We start from the raw sequence: 13,558 nt of genomic DNA on the forward strand, positions 1-13,558 counted from the left end.
AGAACTGGGACTGGCAGAGCTGGGACTGGCAGAGCGTGGGACTGGCAGAAATTGGGACTGGCAGAGCTGGGAAAGGCAAAGCTGGGACTGGCAGAGCCTGGGGTTGGCAGAACTGGGACTGGCAGAACTGGGGTTGGCAGCAATCGGGACTGGCAGAGCCGGGCACGGCCGATCCGAGCAGGGCGGGCGCTGGGGAATGCCAGAGCCCGGCCTTATCTTTTGTCTGGAACAATGGAGGGCTCGGCCCTATTGTTCTGCTCTCCCGGCCGGCGGAAAGCCGGGGTCCCCCGGGGCAGGGCTGGCTCGGGAGCGTGCCCGGAGCCGTGGCGGGGACGGGCGGGGGTGGCACGGGTGGCACGGACCCCCGGCGGCTGCCGCTGCAGCGAGTTCCCGCTGGGAGCCCTTCCCGCTGCCTTTCCGTGTGGAATTTCGGAGCAGGGAAAGTCCCCTGCAGAGCCCAGCTGCAGGCTGGGCAGGGCAGAGCAGAATTTGATGCTTTTTGGGGGTTCTTTTAAGGATTTGGGGTCTCTGGGATCCCGTCCCGGCTCCATCCTGATGCGTTCCCTCCGGTTTGTGGCTCCGCGCTGGGGAAACCGCGTTTTTGGATGTGGGATTTGTGTGTTTTCCCCCCAAAAAAGCTCATCCTGGGGGCTGGGCAGAGCTGGCACAGCCCAGGGAACAGGCAGAGGAGCCTGGGACCCCTCGGGCTGCAAGCACAGCCCCAAAATCCCCCATAAATCCTTTTGTTCTCCCAGGGGCGAGCAAAACATCCCAATTTCTTGGGACTAGGTTGGGATGGGCACTTGGAGGGTGCCAATTCCCACTGCTCAGGGAGCCCAGGGGACATCGGGATAGGGCAGGGGGGTGACACAGGTGCCACCAGCACCGTGAGCCCCTCATGTGCTGCGGGACATGGGGAGTCCCAGTTTGACACCCCACCCCAAACAGGGAGGGCTGGCGGCTTCTGGTCTGTGCTGGGTTTTTGCTGTGCAGAGAAAACCACCCCAAAAGCTTCGTTCCCAAAAACCTCGTTCCCAAAAACCTCATTCCCAAATCCCTCTGCTCCCCCCGAGGTGGGGAACCCATCCCAGAGATGAATTTTCTGGGGTTTAATTCCCCCAAACCCAGCAGGGAGAGGAGGGAGAGCCCCAAACCCCAAACCCATCCCTTTGGGATTGTGGTGATCTGGAGGTCGCTGCTCCCAAATCCCTTTGGATCCTCCAGCGGGAAGCCAAGTGGGGCTGTCCCAAACCCCAAATCCCAAACCCCACAACCAGGGGGTGTCTCTCTGAGCTGAAATAATGCCCAAAAAGTGACAAAACAGTGGCAGCAATGGCTGCCAGGCCCTCCTGCAGCTCCTCGGAGACGTGAGGCCGCGGAAGCGCCGCCGGATGCTCGGCGGCACCCAAGGTGGGGGATGAGCTCAGGAACCCAAACCCGCACCCCAAACCGGGGCAAACGTCACCAAAACAGCCCTGGCTGAGTGGAAAAACGGGGCCAAAAATGTTCTGCTCAAGGGGTTTCGTCCAACCCCATCCGCCCCCGATTGCTGTGAGCCTGAGCTTGGCAGGAACGGGGTCAGGGCTGCCTTTGGGGCAGGAGATGATTTTGGGGATAGAATATTATTTTGGGACAGGAGATGATTTGGGGCAGGTGATGTGGGGCAGGAGATGATTTTGGGGATAGGAAATTATTTTGGGACAGGAGATGATTTTGGGGTAGCTGATGTGGTGAAAGGAGATGATTTTGGGGCCAGAGATGATTTTGGTGCAGATGATTTTTGGGGATGGGAAATTATTTTGGGCCAGGAGATGATTTTGGGGTTAGGAGATGATTTGGGGCAGATGATTTGGGGGCAGGAGATTATTTTGGAGCAGGAGATTATTTTGGGGTAGTTGATTTGGGGACAGGAGATGATTTGTGTTTAGGAGATGATTTTGGGGCAGGAGATGATTTTGGGGTAGTTGATTTGGGGACAGGAGATGATTCTGGAGCAGGAGATTATTTTGGGGCAGGAGATGATTTTGGGGCAGGTGAGGAGCAGCCAGTGGCATCTTTTCCCTCGGAATGAGGTTCATGGCTCCTGGGACAGCTCCCAAAACACCAGGAAAAAAAATCCCATTGCTGGAACATGAAGCAACCCCAACATCTGGAGCTCCTTGTGCCCCAAATTAGGAAGTGTCCCCACGTCCCTCCATGTCCCCTTTTGTCCCTTTTGGGGACAATCCGGAGGTGAGGACACGTTTGCTGCAGCTCAGGACGCCGAGCACAGGGACCCCAAAGGTTTCCGGGGCGCTGCCGGCTGCGGCTGCGGGGCGGAAACGCGGCCCCATGAGATTTTGGGGTGTGATTTGGGGCTTGGGTGCCGAGGGTGACAGACCCCAGAGCTGGCTCTGAGCACCCTTGGGTGTTCCCAGCAGTCCTGGGAAGCTCCAGGTGGGATTGGGGCCCACAAATGGGAAAACCTGGAGAAATATTGGGTTAGGGGAAGGTGGGAAATGCCACAAAAGGTCAAGAGTGGGGGGTTATGGATATGGGGTTTGGCATGGGATGGGCACCCCAAATTCCTGGGGTGTTAACTGGGGTGACTCCCCAGAAACCTGGAAAAATAAGGAATTAAAATCCCATAAAAGCTCAAGGATGGGGGTTATGGACTGGGGTGGACACCCCAAACTCCCGGAAAAAGAAGGAATTATTGGAAGGTTTAAAATCCCATAAAAGCTCAAGGGTGGGAGATTGTTGACATGGGATGGACACCTCAAAAACCTGGGGAAAAAAATGAATTATTGGAGGGTGTAAAATGCCATAAAAGCTCAAGAGTTGGGGGTTACAGATATGGGGTTTGACATGGGATGGACACCCCAAACTCCTGGAAAAATAAGGAATTATTGGAAGGTTTAAAATCCCATAAAAGTTCAAGGATGGGTGTTATGGATTGGGATGGACCCAAAGTTCTGCACATCCCCAAGGCTTTTCCATGGGAAAAAAAGTTTGGGAAGAGCTTCTCTCTGCTGGGAGCTGTGGGGCAGGAGGGTGAACCCCTCTTTGGGGTATTTTTTCACCCAGGAAAAGGATCTAAAATCTTGGCCCTCCCTCTCTGAGGCGACAGCAAAATCTGCTTGAAATTCTGCTTTAAAACCTTGAAATTTAAAGTCAGGTTTAAAACCAAGTCTGGTTTAAAACCAAATCTGGTTTAAAGTCTTGATTAAAATCTTGTTTGCGCCGAGCCGAGCCCCCCACCCCGCGGGGGCCGTGCCTGGAAACGCTGCGTGACAGAAGTGACACAAAAAAACGCCACCGAGATCCGCCACCCCGATAAACGCCGCTTTGGGGCCGGGGCAGGGCAAGGAGGGAGCTGTGCCAACCTCTGGGTGAGTTGTCCCCATCCTCACCGTGGATTTTTCTTTATTTCTCTGGGTTTTGCCACTTTTTCCATTTCGTTCCCGCCGTTGATGAGTCGCGGTTTGGTTCCAGGGGATGTCCTAGAGGGGGTTTGGATCCCAAAGATCTGGAGCTCCCCCAGAACCCCTCTGTGGGTTTGGGATAAAGGCTCAGCACCCACAGTCCAGGGGGGTTTTGCATGCAAAGCGTCTTTTAAAGTTGATTTCTGATGTAGGAAAAAAAAAAGGGAAAATCTCCATTTTTCAGAGCGCCAGGATTGCCTGTGTTAAAGAGGGAACGTTTTGGGGTTTTTTAGGGTTTTAATACAGATGGGGTGTGAAGGGCAGAGGAAAAGGGAGCATTAAAAAAAGAAGTTTTGCTTTTTCCTAGAGATTTAGACCCGTGATTTTTCTGGGAAGGAAACTTTGTGCTTTCACCACCATCCCTGCCCTGGATTTCCCTCTCCTGAGCATCCCCTTTCCTTAAAGATCCCTTCAACCCTATAAAATTCCTGGAAATGGACCCCGGCTCTGCAAGGAGCCTTTTCCTCATGGATTTATCTTCTGGAGGAGCAGAACCAACCCAGAGCTCCCAAAATCTGCTGGGGAGGAAATGGGAATGACCATCAGGAACAACCAGCGCTGCTCCCGGGGCTCACGTGGCTCGTCCTGGGATTGTTCCCGGGATTTAGTGGGGTTGGAAATAATTCCAGCGGAGTTTCCTCCTCTTCCCTGATGAGATCATTCCCGGCTCATAAATCCCGCAGCCAGGAAGTTCCACCTGAGGTTCAGGCGGGTTTTTTTTTATTTTTTTCCCCTCCTCTTTCAAAAGGAAAAATGTGTTTGGGTCGTGGCTGTGAATGGGGTGGCCCTGGGCCAGGGAAGGATCCGGCGGCTTCCAGGGATTGGGATTTATTTGGGCAATTGTGTTCCAGGGATTGGGATTTATTTGGGTAATTATGTTCCAGGAATTGGGTTTTGTTTGGGTAATTACGTTCCAGGGATGGGGTTTTTAATTTGGATCGTTAGGGACCTCCTGGCTGGCTCATGGGAGGCAGGATCCCTGGATTTGGGGTTGGGAAGGAAGGTCCCAGCTGGTTTTGGGATCCTAAAGGAAAAACCCCCTTGGAGTAGTGGGAAAGCAGAGGGAGACGGGAATTCTGCACCCAAAGGGACACCGGGATGGGTCCCAGAGCTCCGGGATGGATCCAGAAGATCCTGGTGCCCACAGGGAAAGTGTGGGGCAGAGATCCTGATCCCAGTGATGTGTGGGGCGCAGATCCTGATCCCAGTGATGTGTGGGGCACAAATCCTAATCCCAGCAATGTGTGGGGCATGGATCCTGATCCCAGCGATGTGTGGGGCATAGATCCAATGGATCCCAGTGATGTGTGGGGCACGGATCCTGATCCCAGAACCCACAGGGAATGTGTGGGTGTTGACTTGTCCTTTTCAGGCTTTGTTGGGGGCTTTGTTACCCCATTCCTGCCCCCTGGATCCTGCGGGACACGGGGAGGACAAGCCCCAGGGGATGGGTTGGATTTGTCCAGGAGGGACAATCCCATGGGAAAAGCAGGAATGGGGCCGCTGGGGGCAGAGGCTGATCTGCAGTTTAGTCCTCATCCCATTTCCTGGGACACCAGGGTCCTGGGATTTATAGGGGATGGGAAACAGCCCTGATGGAGCACATGGAGCATCCCATGAAGCCTCCCAGATCCTCCTCTTCCCCTTGGCCCAGCCTGGGAATTCCCCTTTTCCTCCCTGCCTTGCATTTGAGAGAATTTAGGGATAATTCCCTGTTAATTTCCCTCTTCCTCAAGTTTTGGAGGAAAGAGAGAAATTTTTGATCGGATTTGCCCCCAAAACTCTGCAGGAATTAATCAGGGCAATGTGCGCCTCATGAATAACCCTGAGGGCCTTCAGAATGGGCAGGCTGGGATTTTTTTGGGGATAGAATTGACAAAAATAGCTGTAATTTCTTTAGGATTCAACCTGGACACCTGAATCGCTCCTTTCCATCTTAAAAGATGGAAAATTAATGCTGCACCCCCCAAAAAAACCCCATAACGGGGCAGTGCTGAGACAATTCCAGGGGTGAGGGGACATCGGGATGGGGACCTGGCGGAACGGGGGGTGGCACAAGCAGAGGGGTGACCCCGACTCCTTCCTGTGCCACCGCTGTCACCGGAGCGTCACTGCCATGCCCTGACCCCGTGGGGACATTTCCGGATGTTTCCAGAGGCCGTTTGTCCTTTGGAGAAGGAGAAATCTCCTTCAGGGAGCTGAGGATGGACAAACACCCGCCTGGTTTGGGGGTACAGCGGGAAATCCCAGCTCCTGCTTGCCCCAAAGGCCGGGCCACGATGGGAAGGGGCATTTGGGGTCTGGGGGTCTCTTTGGGATGGGGATTTTCCCTTGGGAAGGACTCACCAGGTGATTCCCATCCCATTCCTGGCTGCCCCATCGTGCTCCTGCTGCCCCTCGGAGCATCCCCCTCCCCGAATTCCCTGTGGCCACCAAAAATCTCCCGTCTCACTGCAAATTTTTCAGCTTTTCCGGTGCCCTGAGCTCTCTGGGCAGAGGAGCTTTGAGTTTTTTCTGCTCCTGAGCGCAGGTCAGGGATCGAGGACATGGAGGCGGCCAAGGATGGGTTGAGCCCAAATTTGGAGCGTTTCCGCTGCTGCTTTGTGGGGTGGCGGGGTGGGGACCCAGCCCTGGCAGGGAACATGGGCTCTGAGCAGTGACACGTGGTTCTGTGGCTCTCATATGCTGCTGGTGGCATTTTTGGGGCTGAAAACGCTCATCCCATTGCCTTTTGGGGTTAAAAAATGATTTTTCATAACCAGCAAACCCTGTGGCTCTGACACAGTGGTGCTGCTGCCATTTCTGGGGCTGAAAATTCTCATCCCATTGCCTTTTGGGGTTAAAAAATGATTTTTCATAACCAGCAAACCCTGTGGCTCTGACATGGTGGTGGTGGCATTTCTGACTCCAAAAACCCTCATCCTGTTTTCTTTTGGGGTTTAAAAAATGTTTTTTTCAGAACCAGAACCTTGGGGACACAGCCTGGGCAGGGGACACAAGCTCTGAGCAGTGACATGCTGTGCTGTGGCTCTCACGTGCTGCTGGTGGCATTTTTGGGGCTGAAAACGCTCATCCCATTGCCTTTTGGGGTTAAAAAATGATTTTTCATAACCAGCAAACCCTGTGGCTCTCATGTGCTGCTGGTGGCATTTTTGGGGCTGAAAACGCTCATCCCATTGCCTTTTGGGGTTAAAAAATGATTTTTCAGAACCAGAAAACCTTTGAGTGCAGAGTTCTGGCAGGGGACACGGGCTCTGAGCAGTGACACGTGGTTCTGTGGCTCTCACGTGCTGCTGGTGGCATTCCTGAGTCTAAAAATCCTCATCCAGTTGCCTTTTGGGGTTAAAAAAGGATTTTTCTGAACCAGCAAACCCTTTGTCTCTGACACAGTGGTGCTGGTGCCATTTCTGGGGCTGAAAATTCTCATCCCGTTACCTTTTGGGATTTAAAAATCATTTTTCCAAATCATTTTTCCAAATAATTTCCCCAAACCCCAATACAGCCCCCAAAACCCCAAAGAACCATGGTACAGCCCAAAAAAAGCCTGATGCAGCCCCAAAAAACCCTGGTACAGCCCCAAAAATATCCTTCAACCTTCAAACCCTGGCGTCTTGCGTTTCCCCATCCACCTTTCTCCCACCCCCACGGATGGACATCCCACCTCTCCCACGGCCACCAGGGACCGACCCCAAATCCCGGGATGCTCCGGATCCCCAGGGGAAGGGACAGCAGCCCCACGATCTTCCCCCAGCCAGGGACATCGGCCACCCCTGGCCATCCCCGGCCGAACATCCATTCTTTTCTCTTGGAAGACACTCCGGGCGGAAACGCTTGGAAGCGGCCCCGAAAGGACATTCCAAGTCTGGCAGGAAAGTGGCCCCGCTCGTCTGGCAGGAGATGGGCTATTGTCTGTCCCGGTGGCCGGCCGGGATTCCTCAGGTCCTGCCTGGAAGAGGAAAAATCTCCGTGTGTGTCTTTATTTTTTCCTCTGGCCTCTCCCAGGGGTGTCGCGGCTGCCGCTCGTGCCGGCGTTGCTCCTCTGGTGTTTCCTCCTTGGATTTTTTTCTCCCGTTTTCCTGGGTTCTGGTGGTGGGATGAGGTTGTTTTTTTTTGGGATGATTTGGCACCATGTTGGGCTCCTGAAGGGAAGAGATGTGGATGGAGAGATTTGGGAGGAAGGAGAGCAAAAGCTCCAAGAGCTGGGACAACCTGATGGGCAGGAGAGGGCAGGGCCATCCCGAAAATCTGGGCAGCCAGCTCCTCCAGCCAACTCACTGAGGGTCTCCTTGCTGTCCCTGGAGTGGGATTGTCCCCAAATTCATGATGAGCCCGGAGGCAGCAGTGATGGGACACGGGATGAGGGATCTTGGTGGCTCTTGGATCGCTGAGATCCTGCGGTGCCGGGATCTCGGCATCTCTCGGATCCCAAATTCCTACTCTGATGGGATCCCAACATCTGTATCCCAAATTCCTGCAGTGATGGGATCTCAACATCTGGATCCCAAACTCCTGCAGTGATGGGATCTCAACATCTGGATCCCAAACTCCTGCAGTGATGGGATCCCAACATCTGTATCCCAAACTCCTGCAGTGATGGGATCTCAACGTCTGGATCCCAAACTCCTGTAATGGTGGGATCTCAACATCTGGATCCCAAACTCCTGTAATGGTGGGATCTCAACATCTGGATCCCAACCTCCTGCAGTGATGGGATCTCAACATCTGGATGCCAAACTCCTGCAGTGATGGGATCTCAACATCTGGATCCCAAACACCTGCAGGGCCAGGATTTTGGCATCTCCTCCTGGATCTCAAACTCCTGCAGCACCAGGATTTTGGCATCTCCTGGATCCCAAACTCCTGCAGCCCCAGGATTTTGGTATCTCCTGGATCCCAAACTCCTGCAGTGATGGGACCTCAACATCTGGATCCCAAACTCCTGCAGTGATGGGATCTCAACATCTGGATCCCAAACTCCTGCAGTGATGGGACCTCAACATCTGGATCCCAAACTCCTGCAGTGATGGGATCTCAACATCTGGATCCCAAACTCCTGCAGTGATGGGATCTCAACATCTGGATCCCAAACTCCTACAGCGCCCGGACTTTGGCATCTCTCAGATCCCCAAACCGCTGCCGGGCAGGGTGGGGGGTTTTCTGGCGCCTCACCCCCTTTTCCCGGCCCCTGGAGCTGTTCTGCTCCGCACGGCCGGGGCCGATAGGATCAGGCCTGGCTGGCGGGCAGGAAGGGTGGCACGGCCACCGGGAGAATTGCAGGACGTGCCGTTCGCGGGTACGAACAGGGAAACACGAGCTGCCACCATCCCGAAAATCTTGGAGTCGCCAGGCTGGGATTGGGAGGAAAGGTGAAATCTGGGAATTTCAGGGCTTTGCTGCTTGTGGGATTAACCCCCAAAAAGCTGTGAGGGAAGGGAGCATCCCGTGAGGATTCGGGATCTGTTTCCATCCTCTGGGCTGGCGTTTTCCATCCCAACCCCATTCCCTCCCTTCCTCCCCACCCTGGGTTTAATGGGGAACATTAAAAACCGAGAAGATCCCATTCAGTGCCAGTGCCAGGGCGATTGTTCCGTGCCCATTGTGTGCCCCAGGCAGCCCCGGAGCCCACACCTGAGACCGGCCCGGGAGGAGATAACAGCGCTTTTTCCCTTTTCCCACTTTTTTTTTGTTTGCTCGGCAGGGTGGATAATGAACCCTCAAGGAAGCCTCTTTCAAACACGGCCCCATTAAAGCGCTGGCCCCATTTGAAGAGTGAGCTTCCAGTGGCACCGGGAGGTGAAGCACAAAGGGAACGGGACCTGCGGGAGGGCTGGGATGGGATTTTGTGCCTGGCTCAAACCGAAGCCATCGCTCGGTCCCGCGGTACTGCTGTCGCAGCATCCCAAACCTACAAAATTTGGATTTTTGCTTGGAAAAAACACCCAAAAAACTGGGAAAAAAAATGCAGTTTCACGCACACCTGAGCTGCTGTGCATTCCTGCCTCAGTTTCCCCACTTATAACCTCCCCACAAGGCCAATCCTTGCTGCAGCGGGCACAGCTTCCCGCCGTGTCCGGTCCTTCCCGGTGATGGATTTTGGGGGCCGGGTGACCCCGGCCAAGGTGAGCCGGGGCAGGAAGGGGCGCCGCAGGATGCGGCAGCCCCCGGGGGCGATGCGGGGCCGGGAGGAAACCCGGCGGGTCTGTTCGGCGGAGGGCGAGGGAACCGAGATTAAAAAAAGGCCCGCTAAGATCAGAAAGGCTGGCGAGCACAGTGCCCTATTGTGGAGCTGTCACACTTCCCTTTACTTTATTGCTTTTGTCCAACACCCCATTGTTCCACTTCCTTTTGTCCCCTATTCACAGCCCTGGCTTTTCATTACCCAGCCGGCCTTGTTGTTTTCATTTCTTTTGTTTGAAGTTCCTGAGAGGAAGGTTTTATTTTCAGCCGTTTGATTAATTCGCAGCTTGAGCCGGGCTTTGTTTGTTATGTAATTGCTGCCCCCAAGCCGGGCGGCCCAGCTCAGCCCTCCCCACCCCGCTTTGCACCCCCAAACCGCTTTTAGGGGCTCCTGATGGGGGTCTGGGAGGTGAGAGGGTGCTGGGTTTGGGGTGGCAGCCCCCAGGCAGGTGCTGTCCCCATGGCAGGGCAGTCAATCCCTTCCTCAGCAGCCTCCTTTTCCCATTATTCCCGCGGAAAGGCGAGGACAATGCTGCTTCCCGTTCTTGCTGTGTGGTGTGAGGCTTGGTGGCCGCGAAAAGCAAATGCCCCGTGGGCACCACCGACCCTGGCGCTCGCTCTTGGCATCCCTGGCACCCGGACTGAGCAATATTTTGGGGTGGCACAGCCCGTTCCCTATAAAACTCATCATCATTCCTGTGGTGCCCATCCGGCAGCACCGGGATGGGGATGGGCACCCACAGGGGTTTTGTGGGATCTGGGAGAGCCATTCCTGGGGCCAGCCCCTTGTCCTGGCAGGGCCTTGGCTGGTGCTGTGCCAGGGGTTCCTGGAGGAGTCCTGGTCCTTCCCGTGATGGGGTCTCCTGGAGGAACCGTTCTGGTGGCCAATCCCAAGTATTTCCCATGCCAGGGACTCTCAGAGGGGCTGTTCTGGCAGCCAGTCCCTGTCCCATCCCATGCCAGGTAATCCCAGAGGAGCCATTCTGGTGGCTGGTCCTGGTCCCTCCCATGCCAGGGACTCTCACAGGAGCTGTTCTGGTGGCCAGTCCCAGTCCCAGCTCCATCCTATGCTAAGGACTCCCAGAGGACTCGTTCTGGTGGCCAGTCCTGGTCCTTCCCACGATGGGGACTCCTGGAGGACCTGTTCTGGTGGCCAATCCCAAGTATTTCCCATGCCAGGGACTCTCAGAGGGGCTGTTCTGGTGGCCAGTCCTGGTCCTTTCCGTGATGGGAACTCCTGGAGGAACCGTTCTGGTGGCCAATCCCAAGTATTTCCCATGCCAGGGACTCTCAGAGGGGCTGTTCTGGTGGCCAGTCCCTGTCCCATCCCATGCCAGGGAATCCCAGAGGAGCCATTCTGGTGGCTGGTCCCAGCTCCATCCTATGCCAGGGACTCTCAGAGGAGCTGTTCTGGTGGCCAGACCCAGTCCCAGCTCCATCCTATGCTAAGGACTCACGGAGGAGCCGTTCTGGTGGCCAGTCCTGGTCCTTCCCGCCTGGGCTTGCTGGATGTGGCATGAAGGTCCCTCACTCCCAATCTCTGGGATCTCTGGCTTGCCTTTAGGAATTCATTCCTCCATCCCAGGGTATGAAGGGTTGGTTTCCCCAAGTATTGAGCCCCAAAAACCTGGACAACTGGGAACAAGAGGTCCCAGGGTGTGAAGGGCTGGTTTCCCCAAGTATTGAGCTCCCAAAACTTGGAAAATCGGGAACAAGAGGTCCCAGGGTGTGAAGCGTTGGTTTCCCCAAAGATTGAGGCCCAAAAATACTGGAGAACTGGGAATAAGAGGTCACAGAGTATGAAGGGCTGGTTTCCCTGAGGACTGAGCCCCAAAAACTGGGAACAAGCAAGAATTAAGCCCCAAAAACCTGGAAAACTGGGAACAAGAGGTCCCAGGGTGTGAAGCGTTGGCTTCCCCAAAGATTGAGCCCCAAAAGTCTGGAAAACCAGGAACAAGAGGTCCCAGGGTATGAAGGGCTGGTTTCCCGAAGTATTGAGCTCCCAAAACTTGGAAAATTGGGAACAAGAGGTCCCAGGGTGTGAAAGGGTTGGTTTCCCTGAGGACTGAGCCCCAAAAACTGGGAACAAGCAAGAATTTAGCCCCAAAAACCTGGAGAACTGGGAACAAGAGGTCCCAGGGTGTGAAGCGTTGGTTTCCCCAAAGATTGAGGCCCAAAAATACTGGAGAGCTGGGAATAAGAGGTCACAGAGTATGAAGGGTTGGTTTCCCTGAGGACTGAGCCCCAAAACCTGGAGAACTGGGAACAAGAGCTCAGCTTTGCCCATGGCAAACCCCAGTTGCTGTCCTTGCACCATGGGGCACCCCAGTGTGGGGCCATGCTGGGAGAGGGGTGCCCACGCCCGGGGGTGGCCGTGGTGACACCTCTGCTGTCCACAGGATGTCCACGAGGAGCCCCATCTCTCCACCCCCAGAGCTGGATGGAGCGGGCACCATGGTGAACTGCGCCGCCAAGACGGAGGAGAAGAAGGAGAGTGGCCCCGAGACCCCCCCAGGGGCCACCCCCAGTGCTGAGCCCCGGCCCCACGACCCCCCAGGGCCACCACCCAGGGATGGCACCGAGCCCCAGGCCCTGCCACAGGTGGGTGTGACAAAGGTGGGGCTGTCCCCAGCCCTGCTCCAGACCCTGCATCCCGTGGGAGAGGCGGTGGCTGCTCCCCCGCGTGGTTTGTCCTCATCCCGAGGAATTGAAACTGAAATCTGAGGCTCTCCCAAGGCTTTTTTTGGCTGCTCTTTTGAGCCCAAAAACCTGGAAAACCGGGAACAAGAGGTCCCAGAGTGTGAAGGGCTGGTTTCCCCAAGGATTGAACCCCAAAAACTGGGAACAAGATGTCCCAGGGTGTGAAGGGTTGGTTTCCGTGAGGATTGAGGCCCAAAAACCTGGAAAACTGGGAACAAGAGGTCCCAGGGTGTGAAGGGTTGGTTTCCCCAAGGATTGAACCCCAAAAACTGAGAACAAGATGTCCCAGGGTGTGAAGGGTTGGTTTCCCCAGAGATTGAACCCAAAAACTGGGAACAAGAGGTCCCAGGGTGTGAAGGGTTGATTTCCCTGAGGATTGAGCCCCAAAAACTTGGAAAATTTGGAACAAGAGCTCAGCTTTGCCCACGGCGAACCTGGGGCTGCTCTGGGGTCATCCCTGGGCTTTGAGGGCTTCACCTTTGATGTGGACACCCCAAAAACCCCCTCCAGGTGTTGCCCATCCCTTCAGCCTCCCTTTTCCATTGTCCCGGGGTTTTCCCTCTCGCTGGCCGCTCCCAGAGGGGAGAGGAGCTCAGGGGACAGCGGGGGCAAGATGGAGAAATGGGAGAAAATTCCGGCATCTCCATGATGCTGTAGGTGGGATTGTGCCTGGCAGAGCGTGCTCCAGCTCCCAGCATCCCACCCAACGGGGATGTCCCACGCTGGGAGTGTCCTTGGTGGTGGCAGTGACATTGTGTGTCCCACAGGAATCCCGCTCTCCCACCGGGGACATTCCCGAGCCCCGGCGCTCCGCCTTCGAGCCGGCCGGGAGCGGCCAGGAGAAGCTGGACTTCAACAGGAACCTGAAGGAAGGTGGGAAACGTTCCCAAGGGACCCGTTGGGATCCTTTCCCTGCCCCTCAGAGCTGTGGGGTGGACCGAGCCTTGATGTGCTCATGTGGTTGTCCTCTCCTCCCTGTCCCTGTCCCCAGTGATGCCGACCATCGAGAAGCTGCTGGCCAGTGACTGGAAGGAGCGGCTGCTAGGTCGGAACCCGGCTGAATCCAAGGAAGTGAAAGGTGGGATCCACCTCCACCACCCTCCCTCCTGCGTCCCAGCTGGGAGCACCAAAGCAGGAGGGGAAATATCCACGTTTTGCAAGGATTTATCCCGTTTTTAATTGGGTTTTTTTGGGAGGTGAGCATCTCTGCTGCCTCA

The 13,558-nt window shown here is 55.4% G+C and overlaps 1 protein-coding gene across 3 annotated transcripts in view; it reads left to right on the forward strand.

The window, feature by feature from the left end:
* The window catches only part of SOX13 (SRY-box transcription factor 13), a 35,606-nt gene that overhangs the window by 11,430 nt on the left and 10,618 nt on the right, over nucleotides 1-13,558 (forward strand). For 2 of the 3 annotated variants that reach the window (XM_030292099.4, XM_032753094.3), the window contains exons 3-6: nucleotides 9,163-9,257; nucleotides 12,041-12,242; nucleotides 13,109-13,214; nucleotides 13,333-13,419. In XM_030292099.4, the coding sequence (XP_030147959.4) occupies nucleotides 12,042-12,242; nucleotides 13,109-13,214; nucleotides 13,333-13,419 (394 nt within the window). In that variant the 5' untranslated portion in view covers nucleotides 9,163-9,257; nucleotide 12,041. The remainder of the gene's footprint in view (nucleotides 1-9,162; nucleotides 9,258-12,040; nucleotides 12,243-13,108; nucleotides 13,215-13,332; nucleotides 13,420-13,558) is intronic. The other variant, XM_032753093.3, reaches the window with a different exon arrangement.

Source organism: Taeniopygia guttata, chromosome 26 (genome assembly GCF_048771995.1).
Source record: "Taeniopygia guttata chromosome 26, bTaeGut7.mat, whole genome shotgun sequence".
Taxonomy (NCBI): domain Eukaryota; kingdom Metazoa; phylum Chordata; class Aves; order Passeriformes; family Estrildidae; genus Taeniopygia; species Taeniopygia guttata.